The sequence below is a fragment of the Euleptes europaea genome, chromosome 7 (assembly GCF_029931775.1).
Source record: "Euleptes europaea isolate rEulEur1 chromosome 7, rEulEur1.hap1, whole genome shotgun sequence".
Classification (NCBI taxonomy): domain Eukaryota; kingdom Metazoa; phylum Chordata; class Lepidosauria; order Squamata; family Sphaerodactylidae; genus Euleptes; species Euleptes europaea.
The window spans coordinates 87,147,382-87,164,487 of NC_079318.1; the positions used below are offsets into that span (position 1 = coordinate 87,147,382).

The window sequence follows — 17,106 nt, forward strand, 5'->3', positions numbered from 1 at the left end:
TTCCATCATCCAAGTCATTTATAAAAATATTAAATAGTACCGGTCCCAGGACAGACCCCTATGGTACCCCACTGGTCACTCCTCTCCAGGATGAAGTTGTGCCATTAATGAGCACCCTTTGGGTTCGGTTGGTCAACCAATTACCAATCCACCTAACAGTAGCAGTGTCCAGCCCACATTTTACTAGCTTTGTTTCAAGAAGATCACAGGGGGCTTTATCAAAGGCTTTACTGAAATCAAGGTACACTATATCTACAGCATTCCCTTCATCTACCCTACTTGTCACTGTTTCAAAAAAAGATATGAGATTAGTTTGCCATGACCTGTTTTGAGAAACCCATGTTGACTGTCAGTGAGCACGGCATTTCTTTCTAAGTGCTTACAGACAGTCTGTTTAATTATCTGCTCTAGTATTTTACCTGGTATTGATGTCAGGCTGACTGGGCGATAAATGTTTGGGATTTCTTTCCCCCCCTTTTTAAAGATGGGGACCACATTTGCCCTCCTCCAGTCTGCTGGAACTTCTCCTGTTCTCCATGAATTCTCAAAGATTATTGCCAGTGGTTCTGAAATCACTTCAGCCAGTTCTTTTAACACCCTTGGATGCAGTTCGTCCGGCCCTGGAGACTTGAATTCATTAAGAGTAGCCAAGTATTCCTGTACTATCTCAGTGTCTATACTATGCTGTAATTCCCCTATTGCATCCTCTGCTCCATTATTCCCAGGTTGAGCACTATTCCCCTATTTGGAGAAGACTGATACAAAAAAGGAGTTAAGTAATTCTGCCTTTTCTGCCTCCCCTGTTAATAACTCACCATTCTCTCCACGCAATGACCCGATCGTTACCTTGATCTTCCTTTTGTTATGGACATAACCAAAAAACCCTTTTTTGTTGTTTTTAACTTCCCTGGCTAGCCGGAGCTCATTCTGCGCTTTAGCCTTCCTGGCTTTCTCCCTACATGTGCTGGCTACTTGTTTGAATTCCTCTTTGTTGATTTCTCCCTTTTTCCATTTCTTGTACATGCCCTTCTTAAATCCTATCTCAACCAAAAGTTCTTTAGTCATCCATCCTGGTTTTTCAAACCTCTACCTTTTTTTCTCCTCGTGGGAATTGATTGAAATTGTGCCTTCATTATCTCCCTTTTTAGAATTTCCCATCCTTCATGTACTCCCTTCTCATTCAATATTCTCACCCATGGGATCACACCCAGTAGTTCCCCAAATTTACTGAAATCAGCTTTCTTAAAGTCTAGAGTACATTGGTTCTTGGCTTGGCTTCCTGTTCTGAAAACCTCCAGACTAACAAAGACAACATTCAACAATAGCCATGCAGATTAGTTTTGGATTACACACATTAACAGATCACTTCAAGATACAATGGTTCCATATTAACATACCATACCCTCATTAGCACATTATCTTGATACTTACAGTACAATGATTAGCACATTACTTTTGCAGGACAATACTCAGCTCAAACCCACCCCTTTCTGACTATATATTACTCTTCCTACACCCTTGACACTGAGAGACACTGTCCTTCAGTGTTACTACTCTGAAGATGCCTGCCACAGTTGCTGGCGAAACGTCAGGAAAGAAAATTCCAAGACCACGGTTACACAGCCCGGATAACCTACAAGAACCAATGAACCCTGACCGTGAAAGCCTTCGACAATATCTAGAGTACATGTTTGTACTGAGTCGGAAAAGACAGTCATAGAATCAGAGTTGGAAGGGACCGCCACGGTCATCTAGTCCAACCCCCTGCAAAATGCAGGAAATTCACAACTACCTCCACACCCCCGGTGACCCCTACTCCATGCCCAGAAGATGGCCAAGGGGCCCTCCCTCTCATGAACTGCCTAAGGTCATAGAATCAGCACTGCTGACAGATGGCCATCTGGATTCAAATACCCAGGTATCCAGCTTGACCCAAATAGCATGATCTGTCATGTACCTGCAAGATGCAATCTTCCTTGGTGGTGGTGGTGGAAAGGGCCATCAAGACGCAGCCAACTTATGGTGACCCCGTAAGGTTTTCAAGGCAAGAGATTGTTCAGAGGTGGTTTGCACTGCCTGTCTCTGCGTGTGACCCTGGACTTCCTTGGCGGTCTCCCATTCAAGTAGCAACCAGGGCCGAGCCGGTTTAGCTTCCAAGCTGTGATGAGATCGGGCTAACCTGGGCAATTTTGTTTAGGGAGGAAGAAAGCAAACGTGTTACCTGGTCATGGTGGACGTCGTGTAACTTGACGATGTTTGGGTGGGCTTCACAGATCTGCAGGGCAGCCACTTCCCGCTGTGTGTTCACTTCCATCCTGGATCAGGAGTTGAAGGGGGGAGGAGTTAACGCAATGCAAAGGAGCAGCCCGCAGTCCAGCGCATCAGCCAGATTCAGTCCAATTTCCATCAGTTCCCCCTCCCTGACCACTGAAGACTCCCCAATCTCATTCCTCGGGGTTCCCAGGGGTCAGTGGGCTTCAGTAAGAGGGTGGAAAGTTCCATGACACCGATGGAAAATTTAGTTTGGATCCGACCCACCATCTTTGCTGTGTTGGGGTGGGGTGGGGCAGTGAAGCTAGAGGCCAGCCCCATCAACCAAAAAACCCCTGCTCCTTTAGGTAGAAGGGGCGAGGCTTCACTCACTGGCTGCTATTCCCGGTGCAAAGCTCCAGAGAAATATCAAGCCGACATGTAAAATATATACGCACATCATTTCAGTCTGGTTCGAATGTGGCACTTTCTTTAAAGGCACGCGGGTGACAAGCTAGAATGGGCTGGAGCCTCATGTCTCTTCTGACTTGTCTGGACTTCTCATTGGCTCCCAACCCGGTTGGGGTGCTGTGATACATAAATAGCGGCCATTTTTTGCATGGTCAATTTTGATGCTTGCTCAAAGCTCTTTTTTAAAATGCGACTTTAAAAATGCCTTTTCACGGTCCCGAAGCAAAAGGAGAAGTTCCACTCCCCCCTCGCCTGCTTCTTTGTTCCAGTTTGCATAGAAAGCTAACGCACCTCTGTTGTTTTGCATTGTTCCTTGAGGGAGATTCTTTGTGGCAAATACCAAAGGTCGCATTAAATGGCCTCTTTAGTAATGTGAAGCAGGTAAGCGCCGGCTTCGCAGTCACTTCCGGAAGGACTGTTCAGGGTGCAAAATTTTTAAAAAGTATGCGGGGCAATTCAATCTGGAACGAGCTGCTAATTACCATGCAAAAATGGCCATTGTGTGTTCTATTTCTGTGTTTTAATGTGTAGTAAGAAAGGGGGGCTGGATGAGTGATGGAAGTGTGTTACGATTGGATGGTATCTAGAGGGCGGAGTTGATTGGTTTGTAGAGAGAGAGTTCAGAGTGTGTATGGGAGGAGACTTGAGAGGGTGAAGAGTGTGGTGTATGAGAGAAATATTTTAATTTTTTGTGGAAGTTATTAGCCTAAGTGGCAAGTTAGGGAATTAAGCTTTGTGGAAGCAATTGGCCTAAGTGGCAGGTGAGAAAATAAGCCTTTGTGGGTAGGCCTATTTAAAGAACTTTAGAGAAAGGAGAACTGTACCTATCTGAAACCATTACGCTCATGACCTTTACTGAAACCACTATTCTGTTATACTTCTAAATAAACTCTGTTTAAGAAAAAAAAAACTGTTTTATTTCAAATAAAAGATCCACTTTTACCTCAAAGCCACTCCTACGCACTGACCATTCTGACTTTCTACCAAATATAACTAAGCCATCCTGTTATTTGGATCCAGCTAAGAATTCCAAGGCCAGAGCCTCTGGTGGCAGCGAAAATAAGCAGGAAACGCTAAGGAAGGCACGGAGGCAACATAACACACGTCACCTTAGAACACTACAGAAAGGTAGATCACGATGGGTAGCCGTATTAGTCTGTCTGTAGCAGTAGAAAAGAGCACACCTTAAAGACTAATGAAATCTCTGGTAGGGATATGAGATTTCGCGAGTCACGGCTCACTTCTTCAGGTACAACTTAGAATGTGAGTCCATCTATCCTTAAGTAGAGAAGAATGAGTAAGGTCATTTATGCATGGGTACTTCCGCTCATGTTCGCCCCTGAGTCTGTCTCGGTTGTTCCTTGGCGATATGCACGAGTTTTCTGTCCATTAGTGATGACCTCACGGCAAGCCCTTGCAATGTCTGGGTCTTCCCATTCCTCTGTTAACTCGACTCTTCCATCTTCCCTGAGCAAAGCCCGGGTGAAATCCCCATGCAGAAGGCAAAGTGTGGGGCACGCAAGCTTGGTTTTGCTCACAGCCAATTACAAAGCAGCATGTCTAAAGGCGGGGATTCAAATACTTCCTGCTTCCTTGGAGCTCTTTCTGAGCACAAGAAAGGCTTTTTAAAACCAAGGGTTGGATTTCTCCCCACCCCTTTTAGATCGCTCCGTTTTTTGTTGTTGCTGTTGTTCTTAAAATGTTTTTTTATGTGGCAACTGGGTTGGGGGGGAATTACACAGTAAACACTACAAGTAAGCCAATTAAAAAGCAGCATTTAAAGGGGCGGGGACTTGATTTGAGCTTAGAGATTTCTGGTGCATAGATTCCCAACCGGAAAGTGTGGGTCCAGCGAGCAACAAACCTCAAGTAAAACTCCCATGCATAAATGACTTAAGTTGCTCCAGCGAGCAACGAACCTCAAGTAAAACTCCCATGAATAAATGACTTAAGTGAGCCAAGCCATGTGGCAAAAGAAAAGAAAAAAGAAAAGAAGGCAGCTCCATCCTCATCTTCAAGGACGTGAGAGGAGGCGGTGGGATTCTGCTGCTGGCTGGCCCGAAGTTGGCTTTTACAAAAGCAAGGTTGGGGTTTGGGATTCAGTAAGAACAACGATGGGTAGCCGTGCTGTTCTGTCTGTAGCAGTAGAAAAGAGCAAGAGTCCAGTAGCAACTAAAAGACTAACAACATTTCTGACAAGGTATGATGGACCAAGGATCTGATTCAGTATAAGGCAGCTTCTTGAGCTTTCATCAGTCACAGCTCACTTCTTCAGATACCTATACTTCAGATACCTATACCTGTACTGGAGATAGCCATCTGAAGAAGGGAGCTGTGACTCATGAAAGCTCATACCCTGCCAGAAATTTTGTTAGTCTTTAAGGTGCTACTGGACTCTTGCTCTTGTCTACGTTTACACGTGTTACATATCAGGGGTCTCAGAAAAGAGCAAAAACGTTACACCGGTCCTCTTGCGGTGGGGGAGCACCTTTTACTGATGATCTTGACAGCAAATTCAGCCCCATTTTGGCGCTGGCGGCACCGGCGGCACAAGGAGAAGCTGCCTTCACCCAGGGGCGACTCCTTCAAGTCCATCTCATACTGTTGGAAGAACGAAGAATCCTGGGCAAAGAAAGGAGGAATTAGAACAGAAGCCACGGGGTGGCTCCCCAGAAAGAAGATACCTTCTGAACACAAACACACACACCCAGACTGGAGAGAACCCACAGTTCTGTTTTCCTGGCATTATAATTAAGTAAGTTTTATTTAAAGTTGCCTCCCCCCACCCCCTTTTGCTGGTCCCACTTCTGTACTCTGACATGCAGAATCAGCACTGCTGACAGATGGCCATCTATCCTCTGCTTAGAAACCTCCAGGGAAGGAGAGTTTACCACCTCCCGAGGAAGCCTGTTCCACTGAGGAACCGCTCTGACTCTTAGAAAATTCCTCCTTCTTTTGATTTAATTTCCACCCGTTGGTTCTGGGCTGACCCTCTCGGGCAACAGAAAACAACTCGGCACCATCCTTTATATGACAACCCTTCAAGTACTTGAAGATGGTTATCATATCCCCTCTCAGTCTTCTCCTCTTCAGGCTAAACATACCCAGCTCCTTCAACCTTTCCTCACAAGACTTGGTCTCCAGACCCCTCACCATCTTTGTAGCCCTCCTACATGAAGCCTTTCTCCAGAGCATTATCTCCATGCAGGGAAAGCTTTGCTTCCTAAATGTCTCGGGTTGCTGTTAAAAGCCCATGGCTAGAGGGGAAAGCTGGCAACCCCTAGTTTTACTGGCTTCGATCCGAAGCCTTGTCTCTGCTTGAGCAGCACATTCTTCCAGAGTTAGGCACTTCCGCTTGTTCAAGATCAGCATCATTCAAAGAGCTGAAAAGTGCCTACTGCTAGAGAAATGTGCTCTACAGCAAAGGACCCTCTCTGAAACAGATGAAGGGCAAAGGCAGAAAGAAGGCCAGTGTGATATAGTGGTCAGAGTATCGGACTAGGCTCTGGGAGACCAGGTTGCAAACCGCTGCTCTGCCATGTGAGCTCACTGGTGGCCTTGGGTTTGGCGCTCAGTCGACCTAACCTACCTCACAGGGATGTTGTACGGCTAAAATGGAGGAGAACAATGTTGTCTCGGCTGCTTTGGATCTCCGCTGGAGACAAAAGTAGGGAAATAAATATCTAGGGCGTCTTGGCCATCTTTTGGGCATGCAGTAGGGGGCTGCTGGGTGTGTGTGTGTGGGTGGGGAGGTAGTTGTGAATTTCCTGCATAGTGCAGGGGGTTGGACTAGATGACCCTGGTGGATCCTTCCAACTCTACGATTCTATCAAAATTAAATAGTTAATTAATACTAGGATCCGAGCCATTTGGTGAATAAATTCACCTGACCACAAGTGGTCAAGGCAGGCTGTACAAAAAAGAGAAGGCCTATATATATAACCCCCCTCTCCCCCCCGTGGCATGTTCCTGGGGATAATTATGTGCCTGGGCCAACAGAAACAAGAAAGGCTCGATCTGATGGCAGATATTTATATGGAGTTAAAGCCTTTTAACAGAATCATAGAATTATGGAGTTAGAAGGGGCCATACAGGCCCTCTTGTCCAACCCCCTGCTCAATGCAGGATCAGCCTAGAGCAGGGGTATCAAACATAAGGACGAGGGCCGGATCCAGCCCCTTGGAGTTCTTATCCAGCCTGTGAGCCAGCTGAGGCACCCCTCCCACTCTCAATCTGGGCTGGCGAGGCATGACCTGGCCCAACCAAGTGACATTTATGTCATATCTGGCCCTCAGAACAATTGAGTTTGACACCCCTGGCCTAGAGCATCCCTGACAAGTGTTCGTCCAGCCACTGCTTGAAGACTGCCCGTGAGGGGGAGCTCACCACCTCCTCAAGCAGCCGATTCTATTGATGAACTACTCTCACTGTAAAAAAATTTTTTCCTAATGTTCTGCAATTTTGGGGTGATGCTAGGGTGGCCAGGATCCTCTTCAGCACTGGTGGGGTTTTTTCTGGGCAGAGCCTGAGGAGGGCGGGGTTTGCAGAGGGGAGGGACTTCAATGCCATAGACTGAGTCTAATTGCCAAAGCGGTCATTTTCTCCAGGTGAACTGACCTCTATCGGCTGGAGATCAGTTGTAATAGCGGGAGATCTCCAGCTAGTAACTGGAGGTTGGCAACCCTAGGTAATGCTCACCACCCCCTCTCAAGATTCTAAAGGCACTTGCAGGCTGAAAAAAACTTTGGGGACCCCTGGTTTATACGGAGGGCTTTTGCTTCTGAACTGGGTCTCAGAGCCCCGCTCCTTCACATTTTAAAGTGTGGCAGGAGCATTCTTCGAACTGATCATCCGAGATAAGTTTTGGATTGCACCATGGCTCTGTCAATGGAAACTCCCTAACGGGGGTTTCCCTTAGCAACTAAGCCAAAGAAGGACATTTGAAGAAGAAGAAGAAGAGGAAGAAGAAGAAAAAGAACAGTTGGTTTTTATATGCCGACTTTCTCTACCACTTAAGGAAGAATCAAACCAGCTTACAATCACCTTACCTTCCCCTCCCCACAACAGGAACTGTGACTAGCCCAAGGTCATCCAGCTGGCTTCATGTGTAGGAGCGGGGAAACAAATCCAGTTCACCAGATTAGCCTCCATCGCTCATGTGGAGGAGTGGGGAATCGAACCTGGTTCTCCAGATCAGAGTCCACCGCTCCAAATCACCGCTCTTAACTACTACACCACGCTGGCTCTCCATGTGTAACTGTCTCCGCCCACGTGCAAAAGTCCCCCATTTCCCCCCTCCTGCAAGGAGCACCGTTACCTTCATCATGGCACTGCGGGCCACAGCGGCACCTCCTGGTCGCTCCAAGTCCAGCATCGCCCCGAGCACGTCAGCTGTCACAGCGTTGCGGTTGAAAAGGATGGAGGGAGCAATGAAGGAATATCCCTGAAAAGAAACGGGCTTGGAGATCAGCAGAGTGCCTGCATTGTTGTTGCCATGCAGAGTGTTTCATGCGCCTTTGAGCACTCAGCAAAATCACATGATAGAATCCTTCCATTCCAGGTGTGGGTTCTTGCATCCAAATGCTCTCCCAAGTTAAAAAAAAAAAAGGTCACTTGATATCAGCATTAGCTCTGCATCGGACATCAAAAGCACAAGGCAAACTGCACCACGATTTTACATCAGGTGCCGAAGCTTCTTCCTTTTCATGTTTGTGTTACGTTTTTATAACAGCTGACCTGACAAAGAGTGCTGGAGAACCTGAAAGTTTGCACACTGTTATGTGTCATTTGGTTGGTCCTAATGAAAGAGAGCCCCGTGGTGCAGAGTGGTAAGCTGCAGTACCGCAGTCCAAGCTCTGCTCACAACCTGAGTTCGATCCCGACGGGAGTTGGTTTCAGGTAGCCGGCTCAAGGTTGACTCAGCCTTCCATTCTTCCGAGGTGGGTAAAATGAGTACCCAGCTCGCTGGGGGTAAAGGGAAGATGACTGGGGAAGGCACTGGCAAACCACCTCGTAAACAAAGTCTGCCTAGTAAATGTTGGGATGTGACGTCACCCCATGGGTCAGGAATGACTCAGTGCTTACACAGGAGACTACCTTTACCTTTAATGAAAGATATTGCCCTGACCTGGATAGCCAAGGCTAGCCCAATCTTATCAGAGCTTGGAAGCTAAGCAGGGTGGGCCATGGTTAGTACTCGGATGGAAGACCAACAAGGAAGTCCAGGGTTGCTATGCAGAGGCAGGCAATGGCAAACCACCTTTGGTTGTCTCTTGCCTTGAAAACCCCATGAGGGGTAGCCATGAATCGACTGCGACTTGACAGCACTTTACACTGGATTGTGTTCTGGGTTTTTGGATTGTTCTTTTGGCTCACAAGAACTTCTTACAGTTAACCAATGAAAACATTTTGCTTGCTTAATTGTGTGTGTGTAAAGTGCCGTCAATTCGCAGCTCACTTATGGCAACCCCTTATGGGGTTTTCAAGGCAAGACACTAACAGAAGGGGTGTGCCATTGCCTTCCTCTGCATAGAAAAAGAAGAGTTGGTTTTTATATGCTGACTTTCTCTACCACTTAAGGAAGAATCAAACCGGTTTGCAATCACCTTCCCTTCCCCTTCCCACAACAGACACCCTGTGAGGTAGGTGGGGCCGAGAGAGTTCAGAGAGAACTGTGACTAGCCCAAGGTCACCAAGCTGGCTTCATCTGGAGGAGTGGGGAAACCAACCTGGTTCACCAGATTAGCATCTGCCGCTCATGTGGAGGAGTGGGGAATCAAACCCAGTTCTCCAGATTAAAGTCCACCGCTCCAAACCACTGCTCTTAACCACTATACCATGCTGGCAAACCTGGTATTCCTTGGTGGTCTCCCATCCAAATACTAACCAGGGCTGACCCTGCTTAGCTTCCGAGATCTGACAAGATCGGGCTATACCATGCTGCCTTCCCTCCCTATACTTGATTAATTACCTCCCCTTTAAAGATTAGGTTAATAAATTACATAATGCATTTCAACACAGTTGTCTTTTTGACAGGTTGAAGGAAGTGGAAGGATACATACGTTGTACTAAACAAAAGCAAACAGTCCTTGTTCGAAGGAAAAGGTCATTTTCAATATTTTCTTTGCCATTTTTCATCAAAACCAACAAAGCTTTAAAAATATATTCTTGAAGCTCCGCTGATAAAACTGATGGACCCACCTATGTGATTTTCTGAACACCCAGGGTCAAAAGAGATGAGATTTTTTTACAAAGAGTAAATAGCCACAGAGTTTCTGGTTTGGACTGGAGTGACTGCAAAACAGGGAGAAGAAGTCAACCTTTTCTGCTTGTGCCGTTCTCCTAACCTTCCCGGGAATTGCTATTTGCCCTGTGGAAAGCTGTTTAGTTGTAGAGGTGGGATAATCACGTTTGGCCCTAAGAGATTGCAGAGTAAAGAAGGTAAATGAGGAAGCATCAAAACGGATGCTCCAAAGCCACAGCCAAGATAACGTGCAGCTGGGCAACAGCAGAGAAGAACCAAAAAGCGCTTTCATTCTGACTCCACAATCTAAATATAAGGAAGTGAGTCGAAGACACTTCCTAAAACATACTTCCTAAAAACATTTTTTTTGGGGGGTGGGAAATCAGTAAAACGTTTGCTGCTTGTCTGCTCGCCTGGGGTGAGCAGCAGTTTGTGCCAGGCAAGCAAACGATGCTGGCAAATAATACTGTGTTGTAGAAAGCACCCTGTGTTTGTTGCCAGCCACACACTGCACTGGTTTCATGTTTACCTTGAGAGGCAGGACTTGTTGCCTCCTTTTGCAGGCAGGAAGAAACGGGAGAGACACAGCAAGTATAGCACCCTCATCCTGGGGTCTTCCAGGTCTAGTATTATCAGGAAGAGATGGCGTGTCCCCACCATCTTCACATTATGCCTCCTCCCCCTAACCCATGCCTATGTCAAACCCCAAAAGCTTAGCCTTTCCTGGTCAGGAGATTCACCTTTTGGTTGCTCTTTTCCAACAAATACAACAAAATCATTGAAAGAAGAGTTGGTTTTTATATGCCGACTTTCTCTACCACTTAAGGGAGAAACAAACCGGCTTACAATCACCTTCCCTTCCCCTCCCCACAACAGAAACCTTGTGAGGTAGGTGAGGTTGAGAGAGCTCTAAGAGAGTTGTGACTAGCCCAAGGTCACCCAGCTGGCTTCATGTGGAAGAGTGGGGAATCAAACCCGGTTCTCCAGATTAGGGTCCGCCGCTCATGTGGAGGAGTGGGGAATCAAACCCGGTTCTCCAGATCAGAGTCCACCACTCCAAACCACTCCCCTTAAGAAAGAAGGAGTCCACCCCTGTGCTGAGCGTTTCACACGTGGAACCCGCGGATAGATTGCCACCTCTTTGGCACTCACCTGGAATACCCGGTCGAGGCTGGGAGGAGTTCCTGCGGGGGAGTAGATGGGCTCCAGGCTGGTGAATTCCTCGGCAAAGTTCCGCACATCCAGCTCGCTGCGGATGAGGGGCTTGAAGGGGGGCCTCACCGTGCGGGCTGCTAGTTCACTCCAGTCCAGACCCTGGGGAGAAGATGCCAGGATAAATAAAGCACATTGGGGAGGGGCTGTGGCTCAGCGGTAGAGCATCTGCTTGGCATGCAGAAGGTCCCAGGTTCAGTCCCCGGCATACTCCAGTTAAGGAACCAGGCAGGTAGGTGATGTGAAAGACCTCTCTGCCTGAGTCCCTGGAGAGCTGCTGCTGGTCTGAGTAGGCAAGGGTCTGATTCAGTATAAGGCAGCTTCATGTGCTCCTAGTGGCCTTAATGATCGATCTGCCCCTGGCACTGATGCTGTCCCTGTTTCTTTTGGGGAAGGGCCATGGCTCAGTGGTAGAGCATCTGCTTGGCATGCAGAAGGTCCCAGGTTCAATCCCCGGCATCTCCACTTAAAGGGACTAGGCAAGTAGGTGATGTGAAAGGCTTCTGCCTGAGACCCTGGAGAGCTGCTGCCAGTCTTAGTAGACATTACTGACTTTGATGGACCACGGCCCTGATTCAGTATAAGGCAGCTTCATGTGTTCACGTTGGCTTATGATACAGACACAAAGTGCCTTAACTGTCACGGCTTCCCTTCCACGGAGTGGGGCTGTGGGCCTCTAAGATGCATTAAAAACAGCCTCACAGTGCTAGGAATGAACGTTGGGCTCCCTTTTTAATGTACATGTGCCTGTGGCATTTGAGCACATCCAGTGCTAATACAAGCTACAGCCGCGGGGTGTTCTGTCACCGCCACCTCTTTCTCTGCTGGCAAGGAAGGTGTCAGCACTGCCCTCCCCTATGCCCGAGGCCACGGAATTTAGGGCTGGGATTCTGCGGCTGGCAGTGGAGGGGAGGGCCAAGGGCTCGGCCCTGCCCTCCCCTGGCCTGCGGAATCACCTCTGCCTGGAGAAAGGACTGATGTCCGTCCTGCCTGAGATATGGTGTCTCTGAAAGTTTTTTTTAATAATTGTTATTTCCATTATATTGTACCATTGAGTATAACTTATACGCTGACTTTCTCTACCACTTAAGGAAGAATCAAACCAGCTCACAATCATCTTCCCTTCCCCTCCCCACAACAGACACCCTGTGAGGTAGGTGGGGCTGAGAGAGCTGTGACTAGCCCAAGGTCACCCAATTGGCTTCTTGTGGAGGAGTGGGGAAACAAATCCAGTTCACCAGATTAGCCTCTGCCACTCATGTGGAGGACTGGGGAATCAAACCTGGTTTTCCAGATCAGAGTCCACCACCACACCACGCTGGCTCAGTGTCTCCTCCTCACGTGGGAATGACAGCATCCCCCATTCCCGGTGCCTGAGACGGAAGCCGCCTGTCTCAGGCAGCACCTGCAGGGGGCACCTTACTCCCCCCACCAGGAGGATGGGATGAAGTGGTAGTGATGGAACAGCCAGCAGCTGTGGCCGATATCAGCAGTGAATTTGCTTTTATGTTGCAATCACATATGGCCATAAAGTTACACAAAATGCAGACCTGGTGCTGTGAACCCCTCTTCAGAGCACTCTTGCATGCAACTAACCACACCGTTCATTGCCCTCTCAACCATTAGAAACATAGAAACCTAGAGCTGGAAGGGACCTCAAGGGTCATCTAGTCCAACCCCCTGCACAACACAGGAAATTTGCAACTACCTCCACCTCCCCAGTGACCCCTGCTCTATGCCCAGAGGAAGGCAAAAAAACCCAGGATCCATGGCCTGGAGGAATATTCCTTCCTGACCTCAAAGTGGCGACCTGCATTTCCTTGGGAATGTAAGAAAGGCCACTAGAGATGAGCACTGACTCACCCCTTCCTGCCCTCCCTCCCATGATCCCCAGAATCAGCAATTATGTCACATGGCCATCTAGCCTCTGCTTACAAACCTCCAAAACATTACAGAGGCTCCTTCCAGGAAGTCACGACATCTTGTGCAAAACTTTTATATGTGGTTTGTATTGGCAGTGTGGGAGTAGGGAGGTTGAAGAGTAATCTATTGGGTGAGGATGGGCAAGTTCTCCCTTGCCTGCACATTATCACAGCCTTTCAGAAAATGATGTTTCTAGGCTTCTATAAAAGGTAAAGGTCCCCTGTGCAAGCACTGGGTCATTCCTGACCCATGGGGTGACCTCACATCCCAACGTTTTCTAGGCAGACTGGGTTTACGGGGTGGTTTGCCAGTGCCTTCCCCAGTCATCTTCCCTTTACCCCCAGCAAGCTGGGTACTCATTTGACCGACCTCGGAAGGATGGAAGGCTGAGTCAACCTTGAGCAGGCTACCTGAAACCAACTTCTGTCGGGATCGAACTCAGGTCATGAGCAGAGCTTGGACTGTAGTACTGCAGCTTACCACTCTGTGCCACGGGGCTCCTAGGCTTCTATAAAGACACTTGCTTAATAGGCATAGATGGTCAGGCTGTTCCCACCCACCCCCAATCCTTGGATACAGGTTGCTCCTGGGTGGGAGCTAAAATCTAGCATGGCAAGGGGGGTTGAAAGAGCCAGACTGGTGTAGCGGTTAAGGTGTTAGACTAGGATCTGGGAGACCCAGGTTCGAATCCCCACTCTGCCATGGAAACTTGCTGGGTGACCTTGGGCCAGTCACACACTCTCAGCCTCGATCCTGGCTAGTACTTGGATGGGAGACCTCCAAGGAATACCGAGGGCGTGACGCAGAGGCAGGCAAAGGCAAACCACCTTTCATCGTCTCTTGCCTTGAAAACCCTACAGGGTCGCCATAAGTCAGCTGCGACTTGACGGCACTTTACACACACACAAGGGGGACTGCATATCAACAGCTATGAATTTTTTAATCTGGCCAGAAAAAAAGAGAAACGAAGTCAGGATTTAAAAAACGGCTGTAGAAGAGAGGTCTAAGGAACTGCAAGGGTGTACTGTTATTTCTAGGGGGACTGATGTTATACTGAAATTAACACTGCCTTCCCATGGGCCTGCCTGCTTGCTACCTGCTCAACCTGTACATTTAGGAGGGGAGGGGTTGTGGCTCACTGGTAGGGCCTCTGCTTGTCATGCAGAAGGTCCCAGGTTTAATCCCCGGCATCTCCAGTTAAAGGGACCAGGCAAGCAGGTGATGTGAAAGACCTCTGCCTGAGACCCTGGAGAGCCGCTGCCGGTCTGAGTAGACAATACTGACTTGGATGGACCGAGGGTCTGATTCAGTATAAAGCAGCTTCATGTGTTCATGTCAGACAAAGCAGAGATGACCCACCTCCTCAAAAAAGGACAGAAGTCTCCAGTAATGTTCTCCCAAACACAGAGACCCATAAAAGGTTCCTGCCTACAGTTCAGGGAAGAGATGACTGTGAGGTAACACCTCAGCCTCACCAGGGGCCACAGAAAAAAAAGAGGGCACTGTAGGGTAAGTAACGACCGTCATGCTTTGCCTCTGCCTATCACAGGGGCTCTCTGGGGGACAGAGGGAGCTGCTGGATGGTGGTAGGTTTCATTGGTGCATGCCTCACCCTGAAAAAGGGGTGCTCCTTGATCTCCTGTGCTCCTGTGGGACCTGAGCCCAGGCGCTTCTTGGGGTCCTTGCACAAAAGCTTCTGGAGCAGGTCACGGGCCACGGAGCCGATGAGCGACGGGAATGGAGGGTTGCATTTTAGGATCCGCCTGGAAATCAGAAACCACGTCACTGAATAGGCCTCACCCTCCATCTACCAAGCCCTGCCTTCACCTTTCTGTATCCGCCAACCACAGAATCTTCTGCCCATCAATTCTGGAACCTCTTGCTATTATCCTCTAGATACCCTTCAGCCTCTGCCCTTCTCGCCAAATCCCATCCTGTCTCTTTCGGCAGCCTACTAATAACAACTCTCTCATGTTACCCATCAACCTTTGCTTCTCCTTCCAATTTCTGTGACCTACTCATGCCAAACCTCTCATATTACACATCAGCCTTTGCTCCTTCAAATTTTTGTAGCCTACTCATGCCAAACCTCTCATATTACCCATCAGCCTTTGCTTCTTCCAGTTTCTTTGGTCTACTCATACCAGTCCTCCCGTATTACCCATCAGCCTTTACTTCTCCTTCCAAACCCGTTACCCATCGCCTCTGCTCACAATAGTCTTCTCACATTATCCATCAACCCTTATTTCTCCTGCCAAACTCCCTATTACCTATTAATAGGGTTGCCAACCTCCAGGTAGTAGCAGGAGATCTCCTGCTATTACAACTGATCTCCAGCCGATACAGATCAGTTTGCCTGGAGAAAATGGCCGCTTTGGCAATTGAACTCTATTGCATTGAAGTCCCTCCTTTCCCCAAACCCCGCCCTCTTCAGGCTTGACCCCAAAACCCTCCCGCTGGTTGTGAAGAGGGACCTGGCAACCCTACCTATTGACTGCAGACACCTGGTATTATCCTCTGCATTACCAAATAGCTTTTGCCTCTCCTGGAAACTTGGGCCCAGCCTTTCTCGATCAGTCCTGAATCCCTTCCTCATCTCTAATTCTGGGTCTCACCTGGTCGCCCTCTCACCTGGACACTTCAGCTTGTGAGTTCTTTTCCCCCTCCAGCGTGAAGGGCGAGGCTCCTGTCAGCAGCTCAAACATTAGGATTCCCAAACTCCACCAGTCCACAGACTGCAAGGAAGGACAGAGAGCAGCAGATGTGACAATCTTCTTCACTCCATCCCTTAGACATTCCCAGGTTGCCTAATCTTTTATCCTCTTTGAAACCGTCCCAGTTTCTCACCCTGTGCCATCCAGAGGTGCCGTCTAACCAGCATTTTACTTATCTATCCTGCCCCCCTGCAGTGAGCTCTGAAAAGCCAGTACGCTCCATCAAGCCTTGTTGCATCAAGCCAGCATGGTGTAGTGGTTAAGAGCGGTGGTTTGGAGCGGTGGACTCTGATCTGGAGAACCTGGTTTGATTCCCCACTCTTCCACATGAGCGGCAGAGGCTAATCTGGTGAACTGGATTGGTTTCCCTGCTCCTACACACGAAGCCAGCTGGGTGACCTTGGGCAAGTTACAGCTCTGTTATGAGCTCTCTCAGCCCCACCTACCTCACAGGGTGCCTGTTGTGGGGAGGGGAGGGGAAGGGAAGGGGATTGTAAGCCAGTTTGAGTTTCCCTTAAGTGGTAGAGAAGGTCGGCATATAAAAACTGTCAGGTCTTTGCTACCTTTGGAGCAGAAGTTTGGCAATTGCAGGCCAGAGGCTGGCTTCCTGTCAAGGCCAGGTCTGGCAGCTAGTCAAGGTTTTGTTCTCATGCTGCAAATCCTGTGTACTATTTATCACAGATGTTATGTCTGTGATTCTCTGGGATTCTCACGTCAAGTAGGTGACGTGAAAGACCCCTGCCTGAGACCCTGGAGAGCCGCTGCCAGTCTGAGTAGACAATACTGACTTTGATCGGCCAAGGGTCTGATTCAGTATAAGGCAGCTTCATGTGTTCATGTGTTTTTACATTTTTGTTATCCACTTTTAGCATTTCACAAAAACAGCAGAATAACTACTCTAAATTAATAAATACTATACTACGTCCAATGCATTTTGCACAGGAGGTCCTGGAAGCTGAATACAAAATATTACCTAAGGCTCTTTTTACTCATTTTGGCCCATGTTTTTTAATTTTGGCCCATGTTTTTTAATGTTCTGAGCTACCTCAGTAACTCACTATACCTGACACTATACCTGACATTAATTTTCAGTTTCTGTTTATTAAAGTCAACAGCATATTGGTCAATGGAGATTCTCCTGTGTTTCATTCATTACAAAACTATTATTAACTTATAAAATGTTTCAACAGAGTTTTATTAGCCTGCTTAATAACATCATTCTTCCTGTTAAATCTGGTAATTACCAGCACCCTGATTTAAACTAGTTTTTCCCTCAGACTCTTCTAAAATTAG

The 17,106-nt window shown here is 48.0% G+C and overlaps 1 protein-coding gene across 1 annotated transcript in view; it reads right to left on the reverse strand.

The window, feature by feature from the left end:
• Positions 1-17,106, reverse strand: part of RPS6KA4 (ribosomal protein S6 kinase A4) — a 336,421-nt gene that overhangs the window by 15,957 nt on the left and 303,358 nt on the right. The window contains exons 8-13 of the mRNA XM_056853043.1: positions 15,731-15,834; positions 14,712-14,862; positions 11,117-11,278; positions 8,039-8,164; positions 5,210-5,343; positions 2,222-2,315 (exon numbers count right to left, since the gene is read on the reverse strand). Of these exons, the coding sequence (XP_056709021.1) occupies positions 2,222-2,315; positions 5,210-5,343; positions 8,039-8,164; positions 11,117-11,278; positions 14,712-14,862; positions 15,731-15,834 (771 nt within the window). The remainder of the gene's footprint in view (positions 1-2,221; positions 2,316-5,209; positions 5,344-8,038; positions 8,165-11,116; positions 11,279-14,711; positions 14,863-15,730; positions 15,835-17,106) is intronic.